The 26,814-nt window shown below is 36.2% G+C and overlaps 1 protein-coding gene across 2 annotated transcripts in view; it reads right to left on the bottom strand.

The window, feature by feature from the left end:
• The window catches only part of XRCC4 (X-ray repair cross complementing 4), a 172,076-nt gene that overhangs the window by 43,574 nt on the left and 101,688 nt on the right, over positions 1-26,814 (bottom strand). For both annotated transcript variants that reach the window (XM_072359156.1, XM_072359157.1), the window contains one exon: positions 17,983-18,127. In XM_072359156.1, the coding sequence (XP_072215257.1) occupies positions 17,983-18,127 (145 nt within the window). The remainder of the gene's footprint in view (positions 1-17,982; positions 18,128-26,814) is intronic.

Genomic DNA, 26,814 nt, shown 5'->3' with positions numbered 1-26,814 from the left:
ACTGTTTGGATAGAAAAAGGAGTACAAATAAAAGGCACACAATAGATTTCATTGATTTAGCCCACTCTGAGTATGTAACTCATCAAGGTGTTTAAGAACATTTAGATGTGTTGTTTGAACAGCAATCCATGTCTGTCAGTGCTTTGAATTTTAAATTCTCGCATTAGCTTCAGGGGATAGCAGTGGGTGTACTCAGTTGTACAAGGAAGAAAAGATAAGGAACATCAATACGAAAAAGCAAGAAAGAAAAAGTCTTTTTCAAAGTGGCTAGTGTTAATTACTAGGTTATGAACCAAAAAGGAAATGTGTAAATATTCCAGTGATGGAGTTCACAGTACAAACATACGTTTAACTCAGAATTCAATACAGTTTTAACAGATATATTTTCTAACAGACAACTGCTTTTTCAGTTTACAAAGTATTTTTTTTTTCTGTATTTTTGAATGCACAAAAAAACCCCTTAACTTACATCTATCTATAATAGCAAAAATCATGCTAATTTGAGTAATGGCAGCCAAACACTGACAATAACTGATAGATCACGCCTGAAACAGACTGAATACATTCACTTTGTTCTGAATTAGGTTCCAGTCTACAGTAATCGCAGGAGGCTACTCCAACAGGCGGACCCACTGATGTAGGATATTGAGATAAATGCATGGTAGTGTGGATTATACAAATGAATCTAGCAGGCACTGACTTGTGAGGCAATTAGTGCAGTGTTGTGCAGTTTTGTGGAAAACAAGGAGTTTTCTTGTTCTATGGGTTCATAAAAAGTCCAGAAAATTTTGTGCCTACAGGGTATCACCTACCCATAGATTATGAAGAGGTCTATAGACCTGTCTGGTCTATAGGATTTGTACAGTGGTAGGTAAGGGAAAGTTCTGTACCACTAGGACTGGTTTTGGGAAATGCTTAATGAATGAGAAGTATGAAAGAAAATAAATATATCTTTCTTTTAAGTCTAGGTATAAGATTAAAGAGATGAGATGAAAATTGTGCACTCTAATCCAACCAATAACTGTGCACAGACAATCACATATCACATCCCAGATCTGTTATTCATGGAAAATGATACTCTAGTTGGATGAACTGAGGACTAGATTGGTCTAAGTAAAATACACTGATGGAAGATCACTTCCTTAAAACACATGCAGAATGAGGGGGACTGGAGCTTTGTCTCTAGAACAAGCAGTAGTAGCTCTTCTCTCTTTCCAAATCTCTGAAGCAAGAGATACAAAGTACTGGGGTTGGAAAGAGGAGAGGGGATGGGAAAAGATTAGGACCCAAGGAATGGACAAGTACACTGAGATAGTCCATCCAACAAACCACATTAGAAAAAGTGCTACCAAAAAATGGTTAATGGTCTTATTAACTGGGGACTCCTCAGTGAGAGGCACTGAGGCACCCACTTGCCACCCAGATAATCTCTCCAGAGAGTTGTGCTCTCTTCTGGGGATCCATGATTGAGACATCAAGAAGAGACTACTTGGTCTGACAACATGAGAAGACTGTCATCCACTTCTGCTCATTCAAGTTGGGTTACAGGAGGCTTTAGAAAGGAAACTATAAAATGTTAAAAGAATGACCTTAACATCTCTTCTAAGGATGCTGAAAGGATTCAGAGTGCAAGTAGTGTTCTTTGTTCTCCCATTCAGAAGCTGGCAGCCAGGAAGAAAAAGGAGAGAATGGATCAGGTGAATGATTGTCTGTGTGGATGGTGCCACGCACAGGGCTTTAAGTTCTATAATCTAGGACAGGCCTTTGAGATACCAGGCTTTTTGACATCATATGGGATGCAACTGACCAGGAGGGGCAAGAATTGCAAGAATGTTTTGGCAGAAAACTGACTGCACTGAATAGCAGAGCTTTAAACTAGATTTGATAAAGGAAGGGGATGGTTCTGGGTGACACAGAAGAGCCAGGGAATGCCGTCACAATATAAATCAGCAGTAAAAAAACTCAGATTTGTCCCCAGGGAACTCAGAACGACACCTCAAGTAGGGTAACACTGTTGATAGCCACTTTCCATCACATTTGAAAAGTCATTGCTATCAGGCAATGATCACAGTCACTGGAAAAGGGAAACATCACTCCCATTTTTAAGAAAGGCAGAAAGGAAGATCAAGGGAACTACAGGCTGGTGAGTCTCTGTGTCTGGCAAGATCCTCCAGGAAACTATGCTATAGCATATGTGAGATGAGGAGGTGATCTGAGACAGGCAGTGCAGCTTAACCAAAGGCACATCGTGCCTGATCAATATGATGACCTTCTACAATATAGTGACAGCCTTGGTAGACAAAGGAAGGGCAACAGATGGCAACAAATGTTACCTACCTGGCCTTCTGTAAGGCCTCTGGCATGGTCCCACACCACATCCTTATCTCTAAAGATGAGAGATTTTTAGACATTTACAAGCATTGATAAGATCCCCTCTCAGTCTTCTGTTCTCTAGGCTGAACAGTACCAGAACTCTCTGCCTTTTCTCATAAAGGAGATTCTCCAGACCCTTCATCATCTTTGTGACCAGATTGCCTCTAGAAATTCTTTCTTTACCTGAAGTGCCCAGTACTGGACATAGTATTCCTGATGTGTCCTACCCAGGGCAGAGTAAAGAGAGAGAAAAACCTTGCTGCTGGCCACACACTTTTTAGAGCACCCCAAGTCTCTAAATGGACGAAGATTCTTTTTTGTCTCCCAATTGTATCTATGCTTTGCTTATGCCTAATTATGTTTTCTTCATAAGTGCTTTCCAATAAAATTGAAGCCTGCTGTTTAAGCTCTTGTCACACATCTGTCTCATACTTGTGATGTCAATTAAGTTATAATTAATCACCAGAGAGCTTTATGATCTGTCAGTCAACACTTATCTAGGAGGCATTCCTATTTATCCAATTGGAAAGGTATGCATTGTTAAACACTGCATGTATTATTTTCTTTTTTGTGTATTTGTCTCGTATTGAAGCACTGTACTACTTCGATTAGTATGTATATACTAAAAACAGGAGAAAAAGTACTTCTGAAATCAGGTAGTATTATATTTAAAAAAAACAAAAAAAAAAAATAAAAAGGTCTTCAAAGCTGGTCCTATCGATGTATTTTCATGAAAGCTTCATATATAAATGGAATACTGAATTGTTATTACAAATCTTAATATGGATTGTGCCCTGAGTTCCTTTTTGAGTTAATACAAATTTTATCATAATTTGCCTGCAAGCCCAGCAGGAAAACTCATTTTAATGAAAGATGAAGAAGAGCAAAGAGATAAAAGAAGCACCATATTGAAAAGAATGAAGTATAAACAATGAGAATGTAACAGTTTGAATATATAAATCTTCCTCTTTCTGAGGAAAACTGAAAAAAAAAAAAAGAAAGAAAAAAAAGAAAAAGAAGACAAAACCAGGGACAAAAACCTGCCTTAAACATTCACAATAAAATTTGAATTTGCTGATTTTATTCCAGCAATATCTTGTCCCGCACAGATTTCTATCTAACTAAAAGATAATTTTTTGTACTGTACAATAAGCTTCTAAAGTTTAAAAAAAAAACCCCAACCATTAACCAACAAGAACCTTACAGTAGACTTACAAATTCTTCTCTGCCAGTAGATCCATGAGAATACAGGAGAAGAACTGGTATGTTAATAATATCTGTAAGAGCTTATTAAAGATGAAGGACGTTGATTATGTCCTGTCACACTGATGATTTTATTTAAGTTATTCTACATTGCAGAGTCCAAGTATGAGGAGTTCCTAAGAATACAGATATTGTCATCAGAGCTTACTAATCCTCTTGAATACATCTGTATTTCAGATGATTTCAGTTAAAATTTGACTTCACACTACCAACATGATTCAATACATTCAGCTATGTATAAATTAATAATGGAAATTTTAAAAATCTCTGATCGCTCCAATTGAATTGAAATCATTCAATTAACAATAGAGATGGCTACTGGGTATAAATATTTTTCAGGAATGTCCAACTTCACAAGCATCTGAAATCATTAAGCATAAAGCACACATGATGCAGCCTGGCACAGAATTCTCATATAATCTAGAATTAGCAGCTAAGATCCTTGACTCTATCAAAAGAAATTTCTAGAGAAGTGTCTCAGAAACTCTGATGAAGTTCAAATCAAGTTAGTTATGAGCCCAAAATAAATTACACTGTGCCCCATTTTTTTGTAAGTGTAGATAAAAAAGACTTGCCTATTGGATGTTCAGGTTATTAAATTATACACAACCTTAGTGGGTGAACTAGGACTTTCTTCCAAATTGATCAGACTTCAAGTATTCATGTGGAACTGAGGAACCATGAGGCATCTCACGCTGAACCTATATAGATAAATCAGATTGCTCATTGCAGTTCTTCAAAGGTTTTGTTGATCGACTTTACAGAAATGTAAGCAGGCATGTTAAGCAAACGGGACTTACCTTATCTAGGACCAAACCTAAAACTCAGGTGAGGTAGTTGTCTCAGTTTGACACCATTTATGGGGCAGAGTGCATTTCAAAAGCTACTCTAAGATGCTAATGACGTGGCTAGCTACTGCTTAAAATATATATATACAAAATAAACAAAAAAATTGCAACTATAGATATTCTGTTAGCGTTTGTCTCTTGTTCATCTAAATATGTAATAGAAGATGCTCAGAAAGATAATGTCTTCTCTTATTTCCCAGCTCCTTCATACATTTTACAGCTGTCACTTTTTTTTTTTTTTTTTTTTTTTTTTTTAATAGCTGACAATTGAGACCATGCTACAGGAGACAACATAGTTTTGTAAAAACATACCACTGAATAAAACTATTTGGAGATGCTAGATGACTGCAAGTTAGCCTAAACACAGGTGCACGGTTATAATTTTACCAGTTCCACATCTAATTGACAGGGTCTAAAAACGGTGAAGTTTTCAATATAAAAAACACTTGTCAACATGACTCAGTCAGGGAACATGTTTAAAGACAGAAGAATCAATTACAATTAGAATGTCTGTATCATGCTAAAGACAAAAATTTCAGGTGTGGTAGAAAATTGAATGCTAATGACTTAGTAGTCCTAACTAAGACTCAGATTTTTAGTGAGAGGAAACAGCATCCAAATAAATACCTCTGAACAATTTAAGACTAATACCATACCAAAAACCAGGAATTTCTAGCAAAGATGTGAAGATGTTAAATAAAAAAGTGAATAGCTAGTTCAGATTCAGAAGGATTCAAGTCATTTGAAATGCTTGCATTGAATATTCAAACTTAAATAGCCAACAAAATTTAGGCCTGCTTATTCTGCACAAAAAAACCTGATACTTAACTTTACTAATACAAATATCCCTTAAATCTGCTCTTTCTTTCACTTACATACTTATATACTGAATAATGATATGGCTTTATGTTGGTAAGACATGAAGCTTAAAAGGGTTTTGGTAAATTCTTCCCAAGAACTCACTGTTGCTCAACTTCATTCTTAAAGGAGATTTATCAATGATTTCTTCTAGGCCTGCTTCCAAAGTGCTTGAGAAGTATTTTCAGTGCTCTCACTTTGAAAACTTTTTGTCATATTGGCTGTAAAAATTCCAACAAGTCAAATGCTAGCGCAGGAACATTCACATGCCGATACAACATATATTACTCTATTCATTACAAACCGTCTATAAATAAGCTGGTCTTCTAGAGAGATCTCAGCAACAGAAGGGTTAGAAATAATGAGGAGACAAAATTAGTTTTTTCTTTTCTTTTGTTTTGTTTTTTTAAACTTGGCAAAAGGAGAACATGAAGGACACAGGACTCATTGCAGAACTGGGAGTGGTGCTTAAAAAGCCATGAAAAAGAGGAGTGCCTGGCTAACACTGTCTTAGATTGATGTTTTTGCAAATCTAGTCTAAGAAAGGTTACAACAGCATCAGAAAATTCTCAGTTTTGCAGATCATTTCATGAGAGACATTGTGAACTTGGGACTGTGGTCTCTGGCAACATCCCACATCAAGTCACACTGAATAAATAGTCTAGAAAGCATTCCCACTTCTTCTTTGAGACTTGATGGCTGACTTGGTATTACTTACAGCACAAATAGTGTAGATGCATATCAAGCATGCACATACACACCTCTGAAGCACTATGCTGAATAGGAGAGAACATGAATACAAACAGAAGACTGAGAGGTCTGACACAGAAGTATGAATAAAGTGTTACAAGGCTTAATTAGGCAACGCTGAACTTTACTCCACATCATGATAATCCCTCCAGTTCTTAACTGTTTTTCTCGGTACCTTGAGATCTCTTTCACTTTTCCAAGTCATCAGCTACCATACAACTAAAGATACTAACTCTAAGAACTGGGCAACATAATGTTGTGTGAGTATAGGTTTGTTACCAGAGCCATGGGCAAACTGTTGACTGTTTCACTAGTCATTCATTGACTGATCATCAAGGGACAAACAGGACACTATTCCTCTGTGGCTTGTTGGCCCAATCAACCACCACTGTTCCCCTGTATTATTTATATTACCACCACTGTATTATTTAGATATTTGCTAAAATTACTTACAAATATCTAAATATTACTCAGATATTTAAAAATATCAAAAGGGAGATGGGAGGCAAATGGATTAGGATAGGTGGCTCTTGGGTGACACATAGCAAAAGGACAAGGAATAATGGCCTACAACTTGAACATAGGTAGTTCTGTACTAACGTGGAAAAACTTCATGGTAAGGGTGATGGAGCACTGGAACAGGTTGCCCAGACAGATTGTGGAGATACTTAATTCTGAGCTGAATGCCTACCTGTGACCTACTGTAGGATACCTGCTGTAGCAAGGGAATTGGACTCAATGATCTCTTGAGGTCTTCTCCTTTGCTTCTCTCCTACACCATTAGTACTGGATATTGAGGTTTGAAAGTTATGCTTATACTAGCTCTTAGATTGCTGGGACTTGCATCAATAAAAACTCGGTGCTTTTGGTAGTTCTTGTAACTTTGAATCTGGGGATCATAACGTACTTTGAATGCTTTTAAGGTGTCAGGAAGGAACTCGTTATGATGATATTTTATTTACATTTGGAGATCTTCAGGCATTACTGTAGTTAAACAGATACGTAAAAAATAGGGACTCTTTATATACTAACACAACCTTTTTTAATCTCTAGTTTGATTACATCTTGCCAATGACACTGAATCTGAGCGGAAAAATAATTCTATATAATTGTGACTGCCAGGAAATTAAATGAATATATTCCTAGCCGAAAAAATTATTTAATGGTGTACTTTATCCTAAAGACCTGAGAAGTTTCTTAACATAAATACATATCTTTTAGCACATATTATAATAAACGTAGAATTTTGCCCAGGTAGTCTAATAGTTATCCAGGCAGCGAGCCCAGAGAGACAAAAGCATAGTCTGGCTGTTTCACATCACCATAAGAAACTAAGGGACATGATTTATCATCACTTTACCTCAGTTTTACACTTCTGGAACTGCAAGGCTTAGGGAGCTGCACTGGAACACTGAAGTGATAAATCAAGTACCATACTCCATTCAGAGTGAAAAATAATCACTATGAAAATATTCTAAAGTGTTTTGTAGGAATCTGAGGAGCAGATTGGGGAACAATCTGAGTGGGGACATTCTAATGTAAATCAAGCGTTAATAACTGTTTTCTTCCTGTAGTCAAATAATAATCCAGAAGCAAAATGATTACAAACTTTAACAACAAAAAATACCATTTTTTTCAACAACCTTCTCACAAATTATTTTCCCAGGTTAAGCATCTTTAATCTGCCTTTTCTAGGGAAAAAGAAAAAAAAAAGAGGTACCATTTTAAAACGTAAAAGAAAGATTTGTCCCCTTGATGTCAACTTCTTTTTCATAACCACAGAAAAGGTATAAAAATATTTAGATCTTTAGTCTCGAATAATTATCAGCTTTCAAAGTAGAAACATATTAGAACTCTCATGTATTCCTATAATGGAATTATCCTCTATAAACAGTAACATTTACATGCACATTTGAACCTTTTCCTGTTTGAATTGTTATTCCTGTAATCATTCTAAATATTGAGAATGTAACATTTGTATCAGTGGCTAGACTACTGTTGGATTTTAATTCACCCAAGTATTTGACATCTTTTGAATCATTAAGATCATTTCAAAATGACTTTTATTTTAGCCAACTTCCACTATTTAACATGCATTATAGTGTTGGCTATTTTGGGTCATCTTTTTTGAATAGTGAATATTTTCCCTCAGTTTGATTTCAAATCTGTACTCACACTTATAACAGTTACTAATAAATAATAGCTAGTTACTAATTGCTCATTAATAGTTGCTAGTTAATGATACAGAGAAAGTATAAGCATGTAATTATTTTCATAAATACCTTTTTATTTTCAAAACATTTTTCATATGTACAAGCAGGGATGATATAATAGCTACACAAAAATTATTATGAATAGTGTGACAGTTGAATAAAGTAAGGGATTTACTTAAGTGCTATTAAGTAATCAAGAGAGTCTTCTAGCGGTATTCTTTGTAAACAAAGATATTATCCATTATGGTAATTTCTGCAGCTTTTAAAAAGGTCTTGTTTTTGCTTACCTTTAAGGTAATTGAAACAATGGTAAATATTTTAATACATCTAGAAGGTTCAGTTTGGCCAATACTTTCTCTTTTCCCATATGTTTTTTGACTTGATGCACAAGAATAAGCTATATACCTTCTCATAGATGGCAAAACTTATCAAAAAGATACTGGTTAATGTTGTGTTGAATCCTGATGCGAGTTGACAGAAACAGATGAGCTCTCTCAATGGACCATGAAAGTGCATTTGCTCATACCATATGTATTAGTCAGAGGGTATAAATTTACAAGTATTTATCCATAAGGACCAGATTTGGAAATGTTCTAAACATTATCAAAAATACATTGTCATGGAGTTTAGATGTTAATTTACTGCTTTGAAGAAACACACATATGTGTGTAATAAAAAAGTAAATGCACAGTGTCACATCTACCTGCTCATTTCTGGTGTCATAGCTTGACCTTTTCTACAGTACCTTCCAGACCTTTTCTTGCTCCTTCTTCAAGTCATTTCTAAAGACCAACCTCCCCTGTGAGGCAGGGGATACAGGATTAAAACAAAACTCATCATAAGTCCTTTTACTCAGAGTCCTTTTCCCTTCAGTTTTTCAATATTTTCCACTGTGTTTCAAGCATTCTGGAAAATAAAATCTTTTGATGTTGGCATCTTATTCAGTTTCAATAGCATATTTGGCAAATGTGAAACAGTAAATCTAAAGAACCTCACATAAAACAAGGTGAACAGAAAACCATAGGAAATGTTACTGAGCCTACTTAGTTATATACTGAAGATCCAGCAGAATGTTTAAGTCTATAATATTTCTTACTGTCTGGATTTAGTTCTTCACAGTTAAGAGTAATCAGTGAAATTAAGTAGGTAAAAACAAGTAGGCCATCTAGACATGGCCTTCATAGTTTGAGGAGCGAAGTCACTATTTGACAAGCAAACTGCATGGGTTTAGTTCTGTGGTTTTTATATATAGGAGTAAACACTTATTTTAACATAAAGAAATGGAAAACCATTGCCACTCTAAATGGCAGCCTTGTAGTTTTGTATTACTGAGGTGAGACTCTTTGGAGGAGTGAAGTAAGGAAGAAAATATCACTGTTTATTAAAAAGCTACATACAGAGAAAGGGCAATTAAAAAGATTCAGAGCATCATGCTCTGAATGCAAGACAGCACAAACTGAACAGAAGTTGAGCAATTGCCTCAACAGAACAGGAGAATTTGCAAGAATTTATGAAATAATTTCCCAAATCCTACTTTTTAAAGTACTTTTCTGTATAAGATTTTCTCCAGAATATTTTCTGGGATCCATAATGAATTAAAAGAATATTTATCTCCACAGACAGTTGTGCAATAAGAAATACTTTAATTTAATCCAGTGTAGAAGCCATAGTTCATGATCAGTCTAATGAGCAAGAAAAAAAAATCTTGAAGCAGCTTTATCTCATTAATACTGACAAACTTTCATCTCATATTCTTATGTGCTGTCTATTTTTAATATCAGGACTGAGCATGCAAGCATGATTGCATAGGCTTTCCATCAGTCTGGCCCTAATCTCCACCCAGTGAATGCAACCAAAATCTTAGGCAGCTACATTACCTATTTCTTCCATTAGAAGTAACATGAAAATATTCATTACTGATGAGCTGTTTTAGGAAATGTGTATTTAATTAATACCATCATCAAAAGTCCTTTACAGAAATGTTCATAAAAATGGCACATTTGCTGCTGTATACCAATCATGAGGAGTTATGGGGGCCTTTTAAATACTTCCTTCTTTGTTATTTTTAATAACAGAGCCCTTCTTTTCCTTCTTCTCACCCTTCCACTCAAAAGTCTAAAAATATTATAGCTTGCTCTACATCAAAAGACAGGGAATATTCCAATATTGCCAATTAGCTCAGCCACAGTCTTTCTTGTTTCTTAACTTAACTTACCCCTGAGAAGCAATTCTTTTGTTTCACATGTTAAAAACACAAGCAACAATTAATAATATAAAAAAGGAGATACTTAACAGAAATAATCAATGGTGCTAAGATATAAAAAAGCAAACAGCATACGTAAAAGAGGTTTAAAATATAAAATGTAGTGCAAGCATTATTATGGCGTAAAATCATTATTAGAAAGGCAAGAGAACAAACACTGAAGGTTTACCAGAAAGGTAGTGGAAGAGCATATCATTTCCATTCTTAAAGTCATCTTCTTATAATCTCACAGCTACCAATTTCATCAGAATTCATTGTAGACTAACCATTTGAGAAATATATCTCACCAGATTTGGCACAGCAATAAAATTCTGCTGTAAAGAACGTGCCCTGAGAAAACACAGGGCATGCTCCTGTCAGCTCCACAGAGTAATAACTTATCCATCAACAGTCAATTATTAGACTATTACTGGAGAGAAAATTTGGTGAGATGTGCTACAAACTACAGAGCTGAGTGGCTTTGCTCAGGAGAAATTGCCATCTCAAAGGTCAGCAGATAATGCTCGTTTTTTCTGTGCCTCAGGCTTTCAGCCTTCGTATTTTCCCATCTTTCCCTTGGGAACAGGGTGAAATGACGATGTGGATACCAATTCTTGCACTTTCGATGGAAATAAATCACCCCTTCCCACACAGATTGTGGATGACTTTCTAATTATCTACCATTCAGTTAAAACAAAGACGGAAAACAAGGGGAGGGAAAAAAAAAAAACAGAGTGTCACCTAGGAGAAAGCAAAGGTAACTGTTCTGTGGTGCATTTATTTCTGCCTTGTTCATTCCAGATGGGCATAGAATTACTTTAGATGTTATGCTAATGCTTTTTTTTTTTTTCTTCTTTTCACAGACATAGCTGTGTGTTTTAATCAATGATTCCATTCTTTTGCCTCTGACTACACCCCATTTTTGTACTGCCACAAGTCATACAACACAGGTAATGAACACAACCCTTCTTTTCACTCAAATCTTATGCAAGATTAAATATTTACAGAAAACTGTTCAGAAGATTAGTATCACTTATCAGAGCTCCCATCAGGCCACACAAAGTTACAGCACAATCTTTAAGATTTGTGTGGGGTAGTCAAAACAGTCTGTTTGGTAGGACTGGTGATCTACTGCTCCTGCCAGTGGCAAGGCAAAAAAGGAAGGAAAGAAAACACCCAAAGCTTAGTGAAATCTTCTCCCTTATGAGGAAAGGCTGAGAGATCTGAGACAATTCAGCCTTGAGAAAAGAAGGCTGAGAGGGACCAATGTGCATAAATATTTTGAAGAGTGAGTTTCAAGAGGATGGGCGCCAGGTTCTTTTAGCTCTGATCAGCAACAGAACAAGGGGCAACAGGCACAAACTAGAACAAGGAAAGTCCCACCTGAACCTGCAGAAAAACTGTACTGTGAGGGTGGCAGGGCACTGGCACAGGTTGCCCAGAGTGGTTGTGGAGTCTCCTCTTGAGATGGTCAAGACTCGCCCAGTCACTTTTCTGTGCCACTTACTGTAGTAGTGCTTGAGCAAGATGGTTGGACTAGATATTCTCCAGAGGTCCATTCTAATCCTCAGAGTTTTGTGATTATCCATGAAAATTATTTCTGTTCTTCTTAAATAAGGGAATACTAAACATGAATGAAACCCACAAGGGACTTAATTCAGCTACTTGAAACATTTCTCATTTAATTGACACATTTCATCAATTGACGTAGATTCTCAAACTTTTGACTTCTGAGATATTTCTTAGCCTATTTATATTGCAACCCAAATGATTTAACCATCAAAAGCTTTCTGAACACTGTATTTCATAAATTTATGATGGTAGCAAATAGCTCACTGCTCTGGTCCAGAGGCACTACAGTAATGCACATGTGCCTACACCGGTGATCATAGTCCTTTGTGTCACTGTGCAAAGCTCTGCCAGTTCTTTCCAATTGTATTAAATAAATACACTCACTGTATAAAAAAGTGGCAGGTCAGCATGTACTCTCAGAAAGATCTTTCTTTATCGTGGGCAACTGTGGTGATAACTTTATACTCCCCTTGGACCGTGGGAGGTTATGGTATCATTTTCAGTGGGAACTAAATTTCACTTGGTTAAACCTTTTCTGGAAAAAATTACTTCACATGTGAGACAGTAATACTGATGTCTATGTGTAACCCTCCGGGAAACCCAAATTCCAGGAAAAATCTATGTTTTTGCTACCTGAATCATAGGTGGAGGCAAACCATGTTTTAAATAAACTGTATGTTAAGAGCTTAAAAATGTGACCCTCAAACAATAACTCACACAAACTCAGAGAGGATCTCATGGGGATTCCTGGCAAACCACAGGCTCTGAGTGCTTTTTCAGGGGTAGGAGGTTATCAAAAGAAAGACAAATCTAGCTTCTTTCAGTGTTGTAATACAAAGCTGAAAGGTTTTTTGTTGTTGTTTTGTTTTGTTTTTCAAATAAATGATATATCTGGAAACTATAAAAATCTTTCAAAAATAAAGAAAGTGACAAGAGTATGAAAATGAAAAAAAAAACCAAAAAACCAACAAACTTGTTTATTATTAACAGGTAAAAACTATGCAGCTGATCCTACACACAATTACATGCGTGACTAACCTTAATAGATCCTCAAGTCAAGCACAAACCCTGAACGTGAAGACCGTAACAATCTTATTTAAAAACTCAAAGTAAGAATGTCATTCCCACTTTGGCCTCCCCCAGTGTAGAAACTGATGGCAATTCAGGTGGCACAAAACATCCTCTGCAGCTCACGGCACTTCCAAGCACCCTGCCAGCATTCTGTCCTGCATCTGAAGTTATCTTTACTTCCTTGACTCTGTGGTGAAGGTACATAATTCTTTCTGTTACTCCCTTGCAAAATCTGATTATGTGTTCTTTCAGGAAGATTCTTCTGTGAACTTCTAAATATATACTCATCACTTCAAGTTGTCTGAAAAAGCAGTATTTGTATGTAGAAGAAGAAAGACTTACAGCACTGGTGGCAACAACTTTCTTAAATTTAGTGGGTTAATGGCTACAACAAAATATTTCAGAAAAATCAAACAAGTTGAAGGTAAGGGAAACATCTATTTTATTTAATGTAAATGTAGGCCAGACTGCAATAGTCACTCAGTGTTGTTAATCAAAGCAAGAAGAACTACACCAGCAGCAATCAAATTCAAATAGAGAAATACATTTTGAAGCAAACAGAAAAGAAAAATAAAAATTTTTATGTCTAAATGATTCTTCAGTAGTAAAAAATAACAGATGAAAAATTGAAAACTTTTTCTTATTTCTGATTTACTTTTGTTTTAAGCTACAAACTCCGACACTGCCTGAGTTCCTCTGCACTCTATTAGCTCAGATAATACAAATTTTAAAAAGCATTCTGTGTTTAATCATTAAGCTTAATTCATAAAATGTTATATATGTGTTGTTCTTTTTTTTCCATCATCTTCAGTTCACGTTACGTTTTCACAAACAGGCTCTAACATTTCTGAGGAAAATTATTTTAGGAATAATCAGTCACAGACAGGACTCAAGCTATATACTTAAGCCTTTATCTTCCATGGATATTCTGCATAGCTAGTTGTGTTATTCATATGCAGTCCCCTGAGAGATTTGGGTAATGCATCAATAAGCGTAACCGCTAAAAGTGAATTGGGATTGCTTTTATTAATTTTTCTCCACCAAGTATAAAATGCAAATTATGAAAAGTAGAATTTGCATCTTAGCTTGCCTTACGTATTATCTCTGCTCAGCACCTTAGGAAATCGTCAGATATTAAGTTACAGTCAAAGCTTCACAAATACCATCACAATTAACTGGAATAAGCATAATTTTATTTTACTTCCTGACTCAATCATGCTATGAACTGTAAGAATCATCCTTTGTCACATCTTAAAAACGCATAAATTGTGAGCTATACTTTGACTGCTGTGAACTATAAGTAATGTCTGTCTGCCTAAAGATGCATTTGCTTTCATGATATCTCATACTGGAAAGCAACCCACTGCAAAGACAGATAAATTGGCATCTCAGCAGTTCAGTGGCTATTTATGCTGCGTTTATACTTCATCCTGAAGACACAAGTATCTCAGCAAATAATTTAACAGTTAATTTATCAAATCTTGTGGCACAAATCCTAGCTCAGTTCTCTGCTGATCTCATGGCCACACTACTTTCACTAAGCTTCATATTATCCTAGTTTCCTTAAAAAATTTATATAAGCCTTGAATAAAATGCCAAAGGAATAATAGATGTCTATATAGACAAATACAATTTGACTCCTTTTTCTGCCACTGCACCCACATGCAAAGCATGAGAGAGACAGAGCTCCTTTGCCCTAATTCCTATGTTAAATAATTTTTATTTGCATTCTTTTCAGAGTTCTTGGTCATATCTAAGTATATATTTTCATTCCATAAGACTAAATAATTGCCACATACCTAGCCTCAAAATCCATAAATCTAAAATATTTGTGGAAACAGAATCCCTTCATTTGTCATGACTTTGTGTTTACTTAAGATGCTTTTAACTTCAAGCATAAATGGCACTTTCTTAGCAGACTTTACAATCTTAGAAGGAATAAATAAAATTTAAGTTATAATTCCTGTTATGCAATTCCATGATGACTGTGTTGAAAAAAACTGCAATTAAAAATAAAAAAAGAAATATGTAGTGAACCCTCTGGTCCTCATTATCAGTTTGGAAAGCCAAAAAGAATATAAGACAATCTAATTTTGCAAAAAGGTGCTTTTTTCTTTTCATTTAGGGTCTTGTATCAACTGAGTTATGATCTAATAATATAAAGGCAACATTATGCATTTGATGTTTGCTTTGTAATTGCTCTTTCATTGCCTAGCAAATATGAAGCAAGCACTGGTGATGTCAAATGCACAGAAATCACAAGCTTTAGTTTGTTAAAGCTAGAACTGTGGGATATGACTTTATCAGATAGCGCCTTAAAGGATTTACATCACAGGTAAAGAATCAAATCCTTCTGCAGGTCTGTGCAGGAGAGTTCAGAAACATGGACTCAGTCACGCATTTATGAAGGTGATTACAATCTGTCATTTGATCCTTCTGCCAAACAGAATTGTATGACGTGCTTCCAAGATTTGTGCATCTTCTATAGCTTGTGATGGAACATTTCCAAAGGTGAAGGAGTTAACTTTTCCCCTTCAAAACAGACTGTAGTGGTCTACTTAGATTCATAATTTTTCACTAAGTGACACAATACTACAAAAAATCTGGGGCAAGACCTCAATGTACCACAGCTTGAGATAAAACCTTTCATGTCATGAAAGATCTAGCCATCTGTGAGTAAAAACTGTGGGAGAAACTTCATAAAAATAGACATACTTACAAACTGGATTACAACACTAATTCTATATTTTCCAACTTCTGACAGGCTGAAGAGAAGTAAGAGTTATTAGCCAAAGAAATTGGCTGAGCGTTTGATTAGTAGCCAGCAAAAAAACATAAGATGAAGTTCAAAAAACCAAGAACTGAGCAGAGACACTGAGAAAAACAATCAGCTTACCTTTGTAATTTTCCTGGTAAACAATGGGGATCCAATAATTTCTCATCAAATAAAGCACAAGTACTACCTCTGTATTTTTAATTAAATGAAAGATTCAAAAATATGTTTTAGTATTGAGTGATATTACTTTTGATTTCCAAGTCTGTTTGGGATCAGAAAGAAGCACATGGTGTTTTTTTTTCATTGGAAAAGTCCTGAAAGGTATGTCTCAAGCCAAAACTGCAACCTGGAGTGCAAAGCAGTTGTTTACAATACAGTTCACACATAATAAATGCAGAAGAAAAGAAGGGACAGGGACCTGGTAGAAACAATGTTTTTTTTGTTTTGTTTTGTTTTGTTTTGTTTTTTTTTGTTTTTTAACTAAGACCTAAAAGATGGCTAATTATGCAGTAGCCAGGAAGAACCACTCTTCAGATCCAGCTTTGACTTGATTTTACAAGTGCATTAGAAATGCTCTACACAGTACAAAAATCGAATGCTGCTCTATTTCTCTAAAATTTGCCTAATTTAAAGGAACTAAAACAAAAATATCGATATCATGTCAGTCCTTCCCCAAGGCAATGGACTCAAAGGATTACTGAGCCCGAGGCTTTTTTGTTCTCTTTGTTATTGTTCACCTCTGTATGCTTTCCTTCCACAATCGATACTAAAAAGAGTCAAATTGTATTTCAGGCAAAGACAGCCAGAGTCTTGAAATCAAACTGTCTGACTGCACGCAATTGGCAAAAAGTGTGGCTCACTGTAATATACAAGATTCTAACAGCACGGAAAAATAGAATTTGATGTTTTCTAGACCATTCTAAAAACTAATATTCTTTCACTAATAAAACAGAACTGTAACTTTAAATATTCACTGTCAGCACCAAGTTACAATCTTTCTAGTCAAAATAAGATAATTCTCTTGCTGATTTAAACAGAAATCTTGGGAAATGTGTTTGCAGTCTACCTGTGTCTACGTCTGCTTAAGAGTTAATCACACATTGCATATTGGAGATAAAAGGGTGACATAATAATTTTCAAAATAAATTTACCATAGATTTAAAAAATTATCCATTTCTAAAAAGAAAATACCACCAAACACAGAGCTGCTCTGAGGTAATTCTATGTATAACCCCCACTTAGGTTATGTAAAAATAAAAATTGTTAAGAGTGACACAGAAACAAAAATATTTTTATCAAGTGTTATAAGTTCCGACCCATTGTGTTGCAGAGTGATTTATTTATTTTTTATCCCAAGTGATCTTATTCTTGAAAGAAGTCTATCTGGGTCTATTAAAAATAGTACTGCGAATTTATTTCCACATAAATTATAAAGACAATATAACAGGATCACTGAAGTTGGATGGGACCTCCAGAGATTCTCTAGCTCACTCTCATTTCTCAACCAGAACAGGTTGCCCAGGATGATGCCTGGTTGGGTTTGTATTCCTTCCATAGATGTAGACTTCTGAACCACTCTGAGCAACCTAGTTTTGTTTGATCACCCTCAGTGTGAAGAAAGACAATCCTAATTCCCACTACACAGCTTAGTTCAAGATCCCGAACCTAGTTTGATGCTATGAGTGAATCTTTCTGTGACTGCAGGGATACATGGTAATCCACAAATACCATTCTAGTAGGCCTCAGACTTTTTGTTTAAAATTATCCGAGTCACTTAAATGTATCTCATAATTGTCATTTCAGAGATGTTCTAAACGGATTAACTCCTTGGGCCTAACTACATTTAATCATTCACATCTATTCAAAGCTGTCCCGAAAATGTGTAAATAACTACAAAAAAATGCTACAAACCAATACTTAGGTACTCTGAATATTACAAAACTGCAGAAGAAAGCACAAAAAGAACAAGTATTTGTAGATATAGCAACACTTCAATACATTTTGAAAATGACTTACTTTTCCTTTTCTAGCATTTCAGTCTCAGAAGTTGATATCTTAGCTTCTGTCCCAACAGGATTTGTTGCTCTTTGTCTTCTCTTTCGTCTTGGAGCAGTACTGATGACATCAGGACTAGCCAGTAGGGAATCTCTTCGTTCTGGAGCTGCCAAAAAGAAAAAGAACAAAGTTAACCAAAGTCCTGTAGACAAAATACTAAAGGAGAATTCTTAAACTACTTTTTAAAATTTTTAAAATTACCATATTGCTAAAATGGACTCCAATTTGATAGCAGTTGCTTTCAAAACAAAGTGATTATATAAGTCATACAGCTACTTCAAACCACCAGCCCATAAATCTTTAGGTGTTCTGCATTTCCACACTGTAGGCAGAGTGACAGCCTGGTGTATGTACACAGAGGCAAGAAATCACCTAGCTGGAGCAAAACCAGTGCTAACAACAGCTTATCAATCTACCCATGGAGCAGATGGCCCTGATTCAGAGTAAATCTCTCAAACTAACAGAGAAGCTGTAGACTGAAAGGAAAAGAGGGACAATTCCTAGGTCTTTACAATCTGAAGCTGGATGACCTGTGTCCACTGGCTCATCTACTTAAGATTAGTAGGCTGTATTCACATACACTTTTAATTTGCATAATTACCACATGAACTACAGCTACACACGTGGTTCATATTTATATTACTTCATCAAGCAAATTCATAAAAGATGCAATCTCGATTCAAAAGTAATCTCCTCTCTGCTTTGACACTTATCTACTTGAAACCTGAATATCAAGAAAATGACATTCTTCCGTAAGCAAAAGCCCTCCTTCCCTTCCCTTGATGTCGCTGTACACTCACAAGACATGTAGGCATTTTTATTTCAGCCATCAATACTTGCTAAAGTGCTTTTATTTGGTATGCCTGCTTTAAAAATAAAATCTTTAATTACTTTGAAATTTAAAGATAATGACATCCAGAGAAGCAAACATTTCAACTGAAATATATCAAACAATAATGTAGTGACTGAGGATGATGCTATTATGGTAACCTTCATGATTATTACTTTCTGTGTGTTTTAGAAAGGTTTAATCTTTACACGAATGAAAGACACCATAATTTCAAATTCTGTATTCAAGGTTTTTACTGAGAATAAATAGTGGGTCCTAATTTTCATTTCTTTCACATTTTGCCAGCAGGAACTATACTTAATGCTATACAGACTTACAGATGGTTGTGGAGTGACAATAAGCATAATGTGTCATATTTCCAAAGTACAAGATACTTAATGAGTTTCAAAGTCCAGTACAGACAAGGTATGCTGCCTAGAATAAACGCTGAAAGAGGTTAAGTTACAACCTAATACTTTCCACTAATGTTTAACTAGCTATGCATACTTTTCCAGTGCTAACTGTTAAAAACATTTTCATGGCTGTTAGTTACTATTTAGTTATCAGTTACTTACAGTACTCTGAGGGTAGGATACCAAATACTTATATTAGTACTATTTTGCATGTTGCAGCACCAGTTCCTAAAGTCAGCCTCTCCTTAACTAAGATACATAAAATAGTTTACGGTAAAGAATCAAGCATACATCAACAAATTCAAATAATTTAGTTATCACAGACCATATCCTTCCTTGTTGTTCTCCTCTCAGTCTCTGCTTTGTTAAAAAGTAGATAAAAAAATTAACTGCATATACAAAACTAAAACAATGTTGATGTTAAATAATGCCTTTGTACTTCTAATTGTGTAATAGATAATGGTGCTCTGTAGACAGGCACTTACGCTCAGGATTGCCTAATATTCTAATACTGTTGTCCCACTGATGCTCATGTGAAGAAAATGGAAGAAAAATGTCAGTCTTCGCTGTAAAATGCATTTATTTCCCAACTTCAAGTTGGGAATGCAATCTCATGAATAGTAGAAGACTGGCTCATACATAAAAATTCATCAACAAAGGCTTTTTTGCTTTTTTGCTGTAGTTTGTTTTTTATGCCAAGCTACCTCTATGGGCAGAACCACTAATGGAAAGATGGCATATACTTGAAACTTAAAGTATCACACATCATCATAAGACTCTAAAAACATACCCACTAGTGCTGCCCAGAGTGAATGCCATTAAGGGATTCATTTATAGCACTTGACTAAAGGCCAAACAAAGCTACAGAAAAATATTATTTATTGCTTGACACAAAAGCATTTGGAATAATGAGATATATCTTGAATATAAACCTAATTTTTCATTCTGAAATCTTTTTTCTTCCTGTCTAAAGTTCAACACCGTTTTAGGGAAGTAAAGATCCTTCACTTCTCACTAAATTAAATTTTTTACTATGAAATTATACAGTTCAGTATGAATTACTATTATACTCCTGAGAAAACCTGTAGCAATTTCTATACAGGAGCAAGTGCTGTATGATGAAAGCCAGTTAATAAATCCTATAAAACAACAAAAGTTGACGAAGAAAAGGAAATGTTCCAAATATAGCATACCTCTTGGAGGTAAATAGTCAAAAGAAGGAATATCGACATGATAGCAATAAAGGGAAACATCATAAAGCATTAAAAAAAATATATTTGTGCAAAGGTTGAAGATATCAAATAATAAAGTTTGCTATATTCATTGTCATTTTGAAGAGTGCTATGAGACAGACAGAAAAAAAAAAGGAAGACGCAAACAGAAGATAGATACATCTTAGGGAAGATGCAGGAAAAATGCCAGTACTCACCCCAAGAGGGTCAAGAGGCTTGGTTCACAGAACTGTGCACCCATACAGAACAGTTCTGGGTGCACACTCCACGCTGTAACCCTAGCTCTACCTGGGTAACTGCTTGCCCCAGCCAGCACAGAGCAAAATCCTTGCAGCAGTGAACTGCTAACAATGAGGTTGGGCAGACAACTCAGTTAGCTGCCAGCATGGAGGCCATGTCTGAAAATCTACAGAGAGAACAAGTTTCTACGTTTTCCCACTTATTAAAATAATTAAAAGTAAGCTTCATGTACATGTAGAGAGTTGTGATCAATGGAGTGGACGGCCGGTCATGAGCGGCGTCCCCCAGGGCTCAGTGCTTGGGCCGCTTCTGTTTAACATCTTCATTGATGATCTGGATGAGGGGATTGAGTGCACCCTCAGTAAGTTCACAGATGACACTAAGTTGGGAGGGAGTGTTGATCTGCCAGAGGGGAGAAGGACACTACAGAGGGACCTGGATAGACTTGGTCAATGGGCCAAGGTGAACGGAATGAGTTTCAGTAGGGCCAAGTGTCGGGTCCTGCATTTTGGTCACAACAACCCCAGGCAACCCTACAGGCTTGGGGAGGTGTGGCTGGAAAGCTTCCACACAGAAAGGGACCTTGGTGTGCTGATGGACAGTCGGCTGAATATGAGCCAGCAGTGTGCCCAGGTGGCCAAGAGGGCCAATGGCATCCTGGCTTGTATCAAGAATGGTGTGGTGAGCAGGACTAGGGAAGTCATCCTGCCCCTGTACTCGGCATTTGTGAGGCCTCACCTTGAGTACTGTGTTCAGTTCTGGGCACCTCAGCACAAGAAAGACATGGAGGTACTGGAGCAGGTCCAGAGAAGGGCAACAAGGCTCGTGAAGGGCTTGGAGAATCAACCCTACAAGGAGAGGCTAAGGAAGCTGGGGCTGTTTAGTCTGAGGAAAAGGAGGCTGAGGGGAGACCTTATTGCCCTCTTCCAGTACCTGAAAGGTTCTTACAGTGAGAGTGGGGCAGGTCTCTTCTCACTGGTGACAAGTGGCAGGACGAGGGGAAATGGCCTCAAGTTCTGCCAGGGCAAGTTCAGGTTGGATATTAGGAAGAACTTCTTTACAGAAAGGGTGGTTAGGTACTGGAATAGGCTCCCCAGGGAGGTGGTTGAATCGCCATCCCTGGATGTGTTTAAGAGCCGTTTGGATGTGGTACTCAGGGATATGATTTAGCAGAGGATTTTTAGAGTTAGGGTACTATCATTAGACTGTTGTTGGACTTGATGATCTTCGAGGTCTTTTCCAACCTGGGTAATTCTATGATTCTATGATTCTACTATTTTCAAATTATTGGGAAACTATAAGAAGAGAAAAAAGCATCTCATATCAAAATTAGATCTCTGCAGATACAAAATAACTATTACTATATATTATATAATTAGATCTTTATAAATACTATAGTTTGGGACTGCAGTCATCTCTGGTTCAATAAGGGAGTCTAGGCTTGCATTTTTTTCCTGTAAAAGAGATGTTCAAAATGGCTGAGTGAAGCTCAGTCTAGGTCTGTAATATCATAATAAAAACATCACAGAAAAACAAAAATGGTAACTTTATCTAGAAACATACTTTGCAGGAGAAGTAAAGGAGTTGCGAAAGCACTAGTTGATGAGACACCATGACTCTTGAAAACCAACAGTATTTAAAAATGAATATGTGTAGTTTACTTAAGGATACATAGTTCAGTTGTATTTTAAGATATTTATTTTCTCTCAGGCTCTTGTATTTCTTTATACTGCTATGCAAAAGTGAACTGTGAGGGGAAAAAAAAAAAAAAAAGGAGAAAAAAAAAAAAGGAAAGAAAAAGAGCAAGGAAAAGAAAACCCCAAACTTTCATTCAATTACATTAACCTATCAGCTTGGAAAAAAAAGCACCAATTCACATTCATTCTTTGTATATCATCACCTGTAATGAAAATTCTACAGCTCAGAAGCTCAGATATGTCTAATTGTTCACAACAGCACTGAACTCACATGAGAAAGCAGAATCCAGCCCTTCTTTGACTACAAGCTCTATTCTCACTAGAGGACTAAAAGCAATATAAAAGCAATACTGAAATCTTGGTATACATATGAAAAGGTGAGCAGAATTTCAGCAGAAATATTTTACATTTGAGCAACTTGATTGCCTATAATGATTTAGCTTCATACATGTGAATAACACATTCTCAACACCTGAATTCCTGCAAGCAGGTTAAAAGTTGTAGTTTATAAGAGTCTACACATAAGAAATGTAGTCATGGACACAATTTTCCATCACGTCACACTGTTAGAATATATTTAAGACGTAAGAAAGGATCTCCAAACTTTAAGACTTCATTTAATTCATTCAAAACATCTGTCTGTGCTGCTATGCATGCTCAGCTCAACTGCTCCTCATAGTTTCCGATTAAAACCATTCTAATTCTATCTTGAAAATCATCTATTGCTGACTTTTAATGCAACACAGGTGAAAGCAGAATCTGGATCTTTCTATTTACTGTTGAAGATGACACCAGTGTTCTCATTTAGTTTTTCACCTCTCTTATTGTCTTTTTGCTTCAAAAACACTATGGTTTCGATGACCTTAAATACTGGTTTTTTGTTGTTGTTGTTGCTGTTTGTTTGTTTTTTGTTTTTTTGTTTTTTTTGTTTTTCACTTGGTAAAATTGCTTTTTAATGTTTGTGCCCCTCAGGCTGCTGAATTACATTAGAATGGGAAATGTCTTTTCTAAACAGAACCCTACAGTCATAGACCTCACAGAATTAGTTCCCAGGCTTACAGTGCTGGACTGATTTTTGAGTTAATCAGTTACTCCAGAAATAGGGAACACTGAACAGTAAAATACACTTAAACAGCCTACTGCCATCAGCTCTGTGTTATTGAATTATCAGGACATACGACCATAATTCCAAAACCAATTAACAGTGCCAAATGAGTTCAAGGAAAATTTACATTTCTGGCACAGCCCACTAAATAAGACTTATTTAGTACACTAACTTGCTTGGCTCACAATAAAGGATTTGAAGTTAGAAAGAAAAGTTTTCTATCTGGATTGGAATGGACAGGAAAAAATAGCAAGGAATATGGACACTTCATCTTTAAGAAAAGGATTATCTTTTATTTAAACCATACAGATGTTATATGCAGCAATACAAAAGTCTGCCAGTTTTAAATTCTCTTATGAATGAAAATTTACCCAATTCCTTTTCTTTCAGAGTAATAAGGACTCATTCCTTCAGGGTGCTAAGGTCTTCGAAGCAGTTATTAACATTTCTTCACATGACCAGATGCTAATGCTGCTATAGGTCCCTAAGTTCCCCTCAGAGTCCCCCACTTAACAGAACAGAATTTCCCACTTGAATTCCACCTAAGCAGAGGCAGAATGTGGTGACCAACAGGACTTTCGAACCCCGCTGTCTCTCTTCAGCACAGCAGATGGTTTTACTCAGAATGATTGCCTCAATCGAGGACCCTGGTATTTTCTTTGTGACATTTTCCTTAGAAAGCCACCTACCACAATTAATGCTTCTTCTCCCCCTACCCTAGCACAGTGTTGGCAGCAGATAAACTGGCCTGAAAGCAGAAGAATTCTCACAAAACAGCCACTGAAAGCACGAGGCCTGTGTGTGACAGCTGCTGCCCAAGCCACCAAATATATATTAAAAAAAAAAAAAAAAAAAAAAAAAAAGCAAAAAGGGAGCAAAACTCATCACTTTAATCCCCGACTGTAGTGTAATTATGTGGTTTCTCAATCTCAGCTTAATTCCCGAAGGATCACCATAGCTGATAATAATTAGCATCTCTTTGACATTCTCAGCAGAGAGTCTCCTAAATGAATGGGTATTGAAATGAATGTGTCTGACTGATGTAGGCAATTCCTATAAAGTAGGATTAAGTCATTTCTGACAGGCAATTTAGGAAATACTACTTCTACCTATGCTAAAATTATCCTCTACAGCACACAGATTTTGGACATAATTTTCACAAGGAATAGATCATATAGGTCACACAAAGGTCCAAAATTACACACTGATATTTATGGTTTCTACATATGCTTCGGTGAAATTAGCAGGAACAAGTCACTATTTCAATTTTATGAAAGTAGAAAGAATCATTCTCCAGCCTTTTTTTTGTTCTACTCTTTATTTCATTCTTTGTATAAATTTGGCTATACTGTGCCGTAATCCTCTGGGGCCGACAGGCAGTTGAGCCTGCAGTTCTATAAATTCTCTGTCAGTCAGTTATTAACATTTATTTTTACAAAGAATATCTCCACGGGAAGTGTTTATGAAGACACATTTTAAAACAACTCAGCAAAAAAAAAAAAGAAAAAAAGAAAAAAAAGTTTAGATCCAGCTATACAAAATGTATAAATTGAGTCCAGCTCAGTACGGAAGTTTACATTTCACCCTGCTAGACTGTATTACCACTGACAACATATGCCGAGCCCTCTGCAAATCCTGTTCTCTTGCTCATGTCACCCTCTCTCAAAATCTTTTTTTCTTTTACAGTTTAAGTGTCTTTTTAATTTAAAAAAAAAATAATAATACTATTTTGAACCTGTACGGAAACTTCTCATGTTTTAATAAAAATCTGGGTGACATATGGTTTCCTTCTCAGTGCTTATTTATCTGAGACTGCACAACTGTTACTAGCACACATTGTCTTGAAGCTAGATGACAAAAAAAAATCGAGCTAAATTTCACAAGCAAATAAAAATTTTGGTCGAGATGAAAGAGCCCTTTTTGTATATCAGAATATTAGAGGGGAAAAAAGGAATGAGTTTTCACAATTACCGACAAAGAATCTGAAATCGCTCATTAATTTTAATCATCAAAATCCCAATCCCTAATAGAAACATTTATTTTAAGAACACTTTGATATGGTGTATTTTAATGGATCATATGTACTTTAATAGAAGATAGATTCATTTTCAATTGTCCTGAAAAATGTACGTTGCTACAAATACTGTAGTAAAGTCATAATTCTAGGGTCACTCATTTTAAACACTGTCAAAGGTTAAAACCTATCAGTGATGCAGAGTTCTTGAAAGTTCTTATACACAGCATATGAAGATGTCTCTAGCTCCCATGTATCAGTACTTCACTTACAATGTAAAGGTGAAAGCTTTACAATATCCTTAAAAGTCCTCTGAAATGAGTCATGGGTAGATATTTAATTAAGTAGTGGTGAAAGTGAAGAGATTGCTTTTGCAATATCTGAAGCCTACTAATGATTAAGTTGCTTTCCCTGCTTTATTTTTTATGGGTGCTTGAGAGAATCAATGGCACTGCTGGTGACTCAGATGTTGTGATTTCTGACTGGCCAAAGGCAGTTCAGTAAAGCTGCTCAGCAACAGCATGCTCCAGCCTTTCAGTATTCATCTGGAAGCCCAGATTTATTATATGCAGTTTTAGAAATGTTTTTCCATCTCTTGCCCTCAAATTATTTTCAAATCTGTACTGATGTTGCCTGGTGAAGCTCATTTCTGTGCACCATGCTTGGATATACAGCCATCTAGCATGCCAGCGCATTCCATCTCAGGCAAGAGCATTAAAAAAGTCTTCATGTGTAAAGGTTTTGATGAGCTCACTGTCCCGGGTGTGACTATTCGCTGCAGTCATTCTCTGGAGTCCCTGGATGTCCTATTTGGATCATCTGTACCACCCAGGGTGGAGGTAGGAGGCTTCTGAATAGCGTTCCCAGGAGATATTAAACAACATGCAGGTCAACTAAACAAAACAACAAATCAGATAGATGGAAGAACTAAAAACACGAAGCTAAGAAAAGCTTTGGGAAAAAAAATCTGTGCAGTGATCCTTCACTTAAATGTGATGTAATTGGAGTCCAAAGTAATTTCTCACTATTCATGTAAAACATACACCTCTTGACTGAAATTCCACCCAACACTGGCATCACTGCTGCTCTACTAAATGCTTCTGATGTTTACAACTAATGTTGCCAAGTCCACCCAGCTGACCCTAGCCCTGGCAGTGACAGTGTTGAGCTTCCAAACATCATCTCTGAGGTTATCCCATAAGTCAGAGAGTACGCCTTACTATGCAAAACCCCTTGCTGAATGCAACCAGACATTTGAAAGCT

This window comes from Excalfactoria chinensis, chromosome Z (assembly GCF_039878825.1).
Source record: "Excalfactoria chinensis isolate bCotChi1 chromosome Z, bCotChi1.hap2, whole genome shotgun sequence".
Classification (NCBI taxonomy): Eukaryota; Metazoa; Chordata; class Aves; order Galliformes; family Phasianidae; genus Excalfactoria; species Excalfactoria chinensis.
Note: the sequence above shows the minus strand (reverse complement) of the source record. Positions and strands in the feature narration are given on the sequence as shown.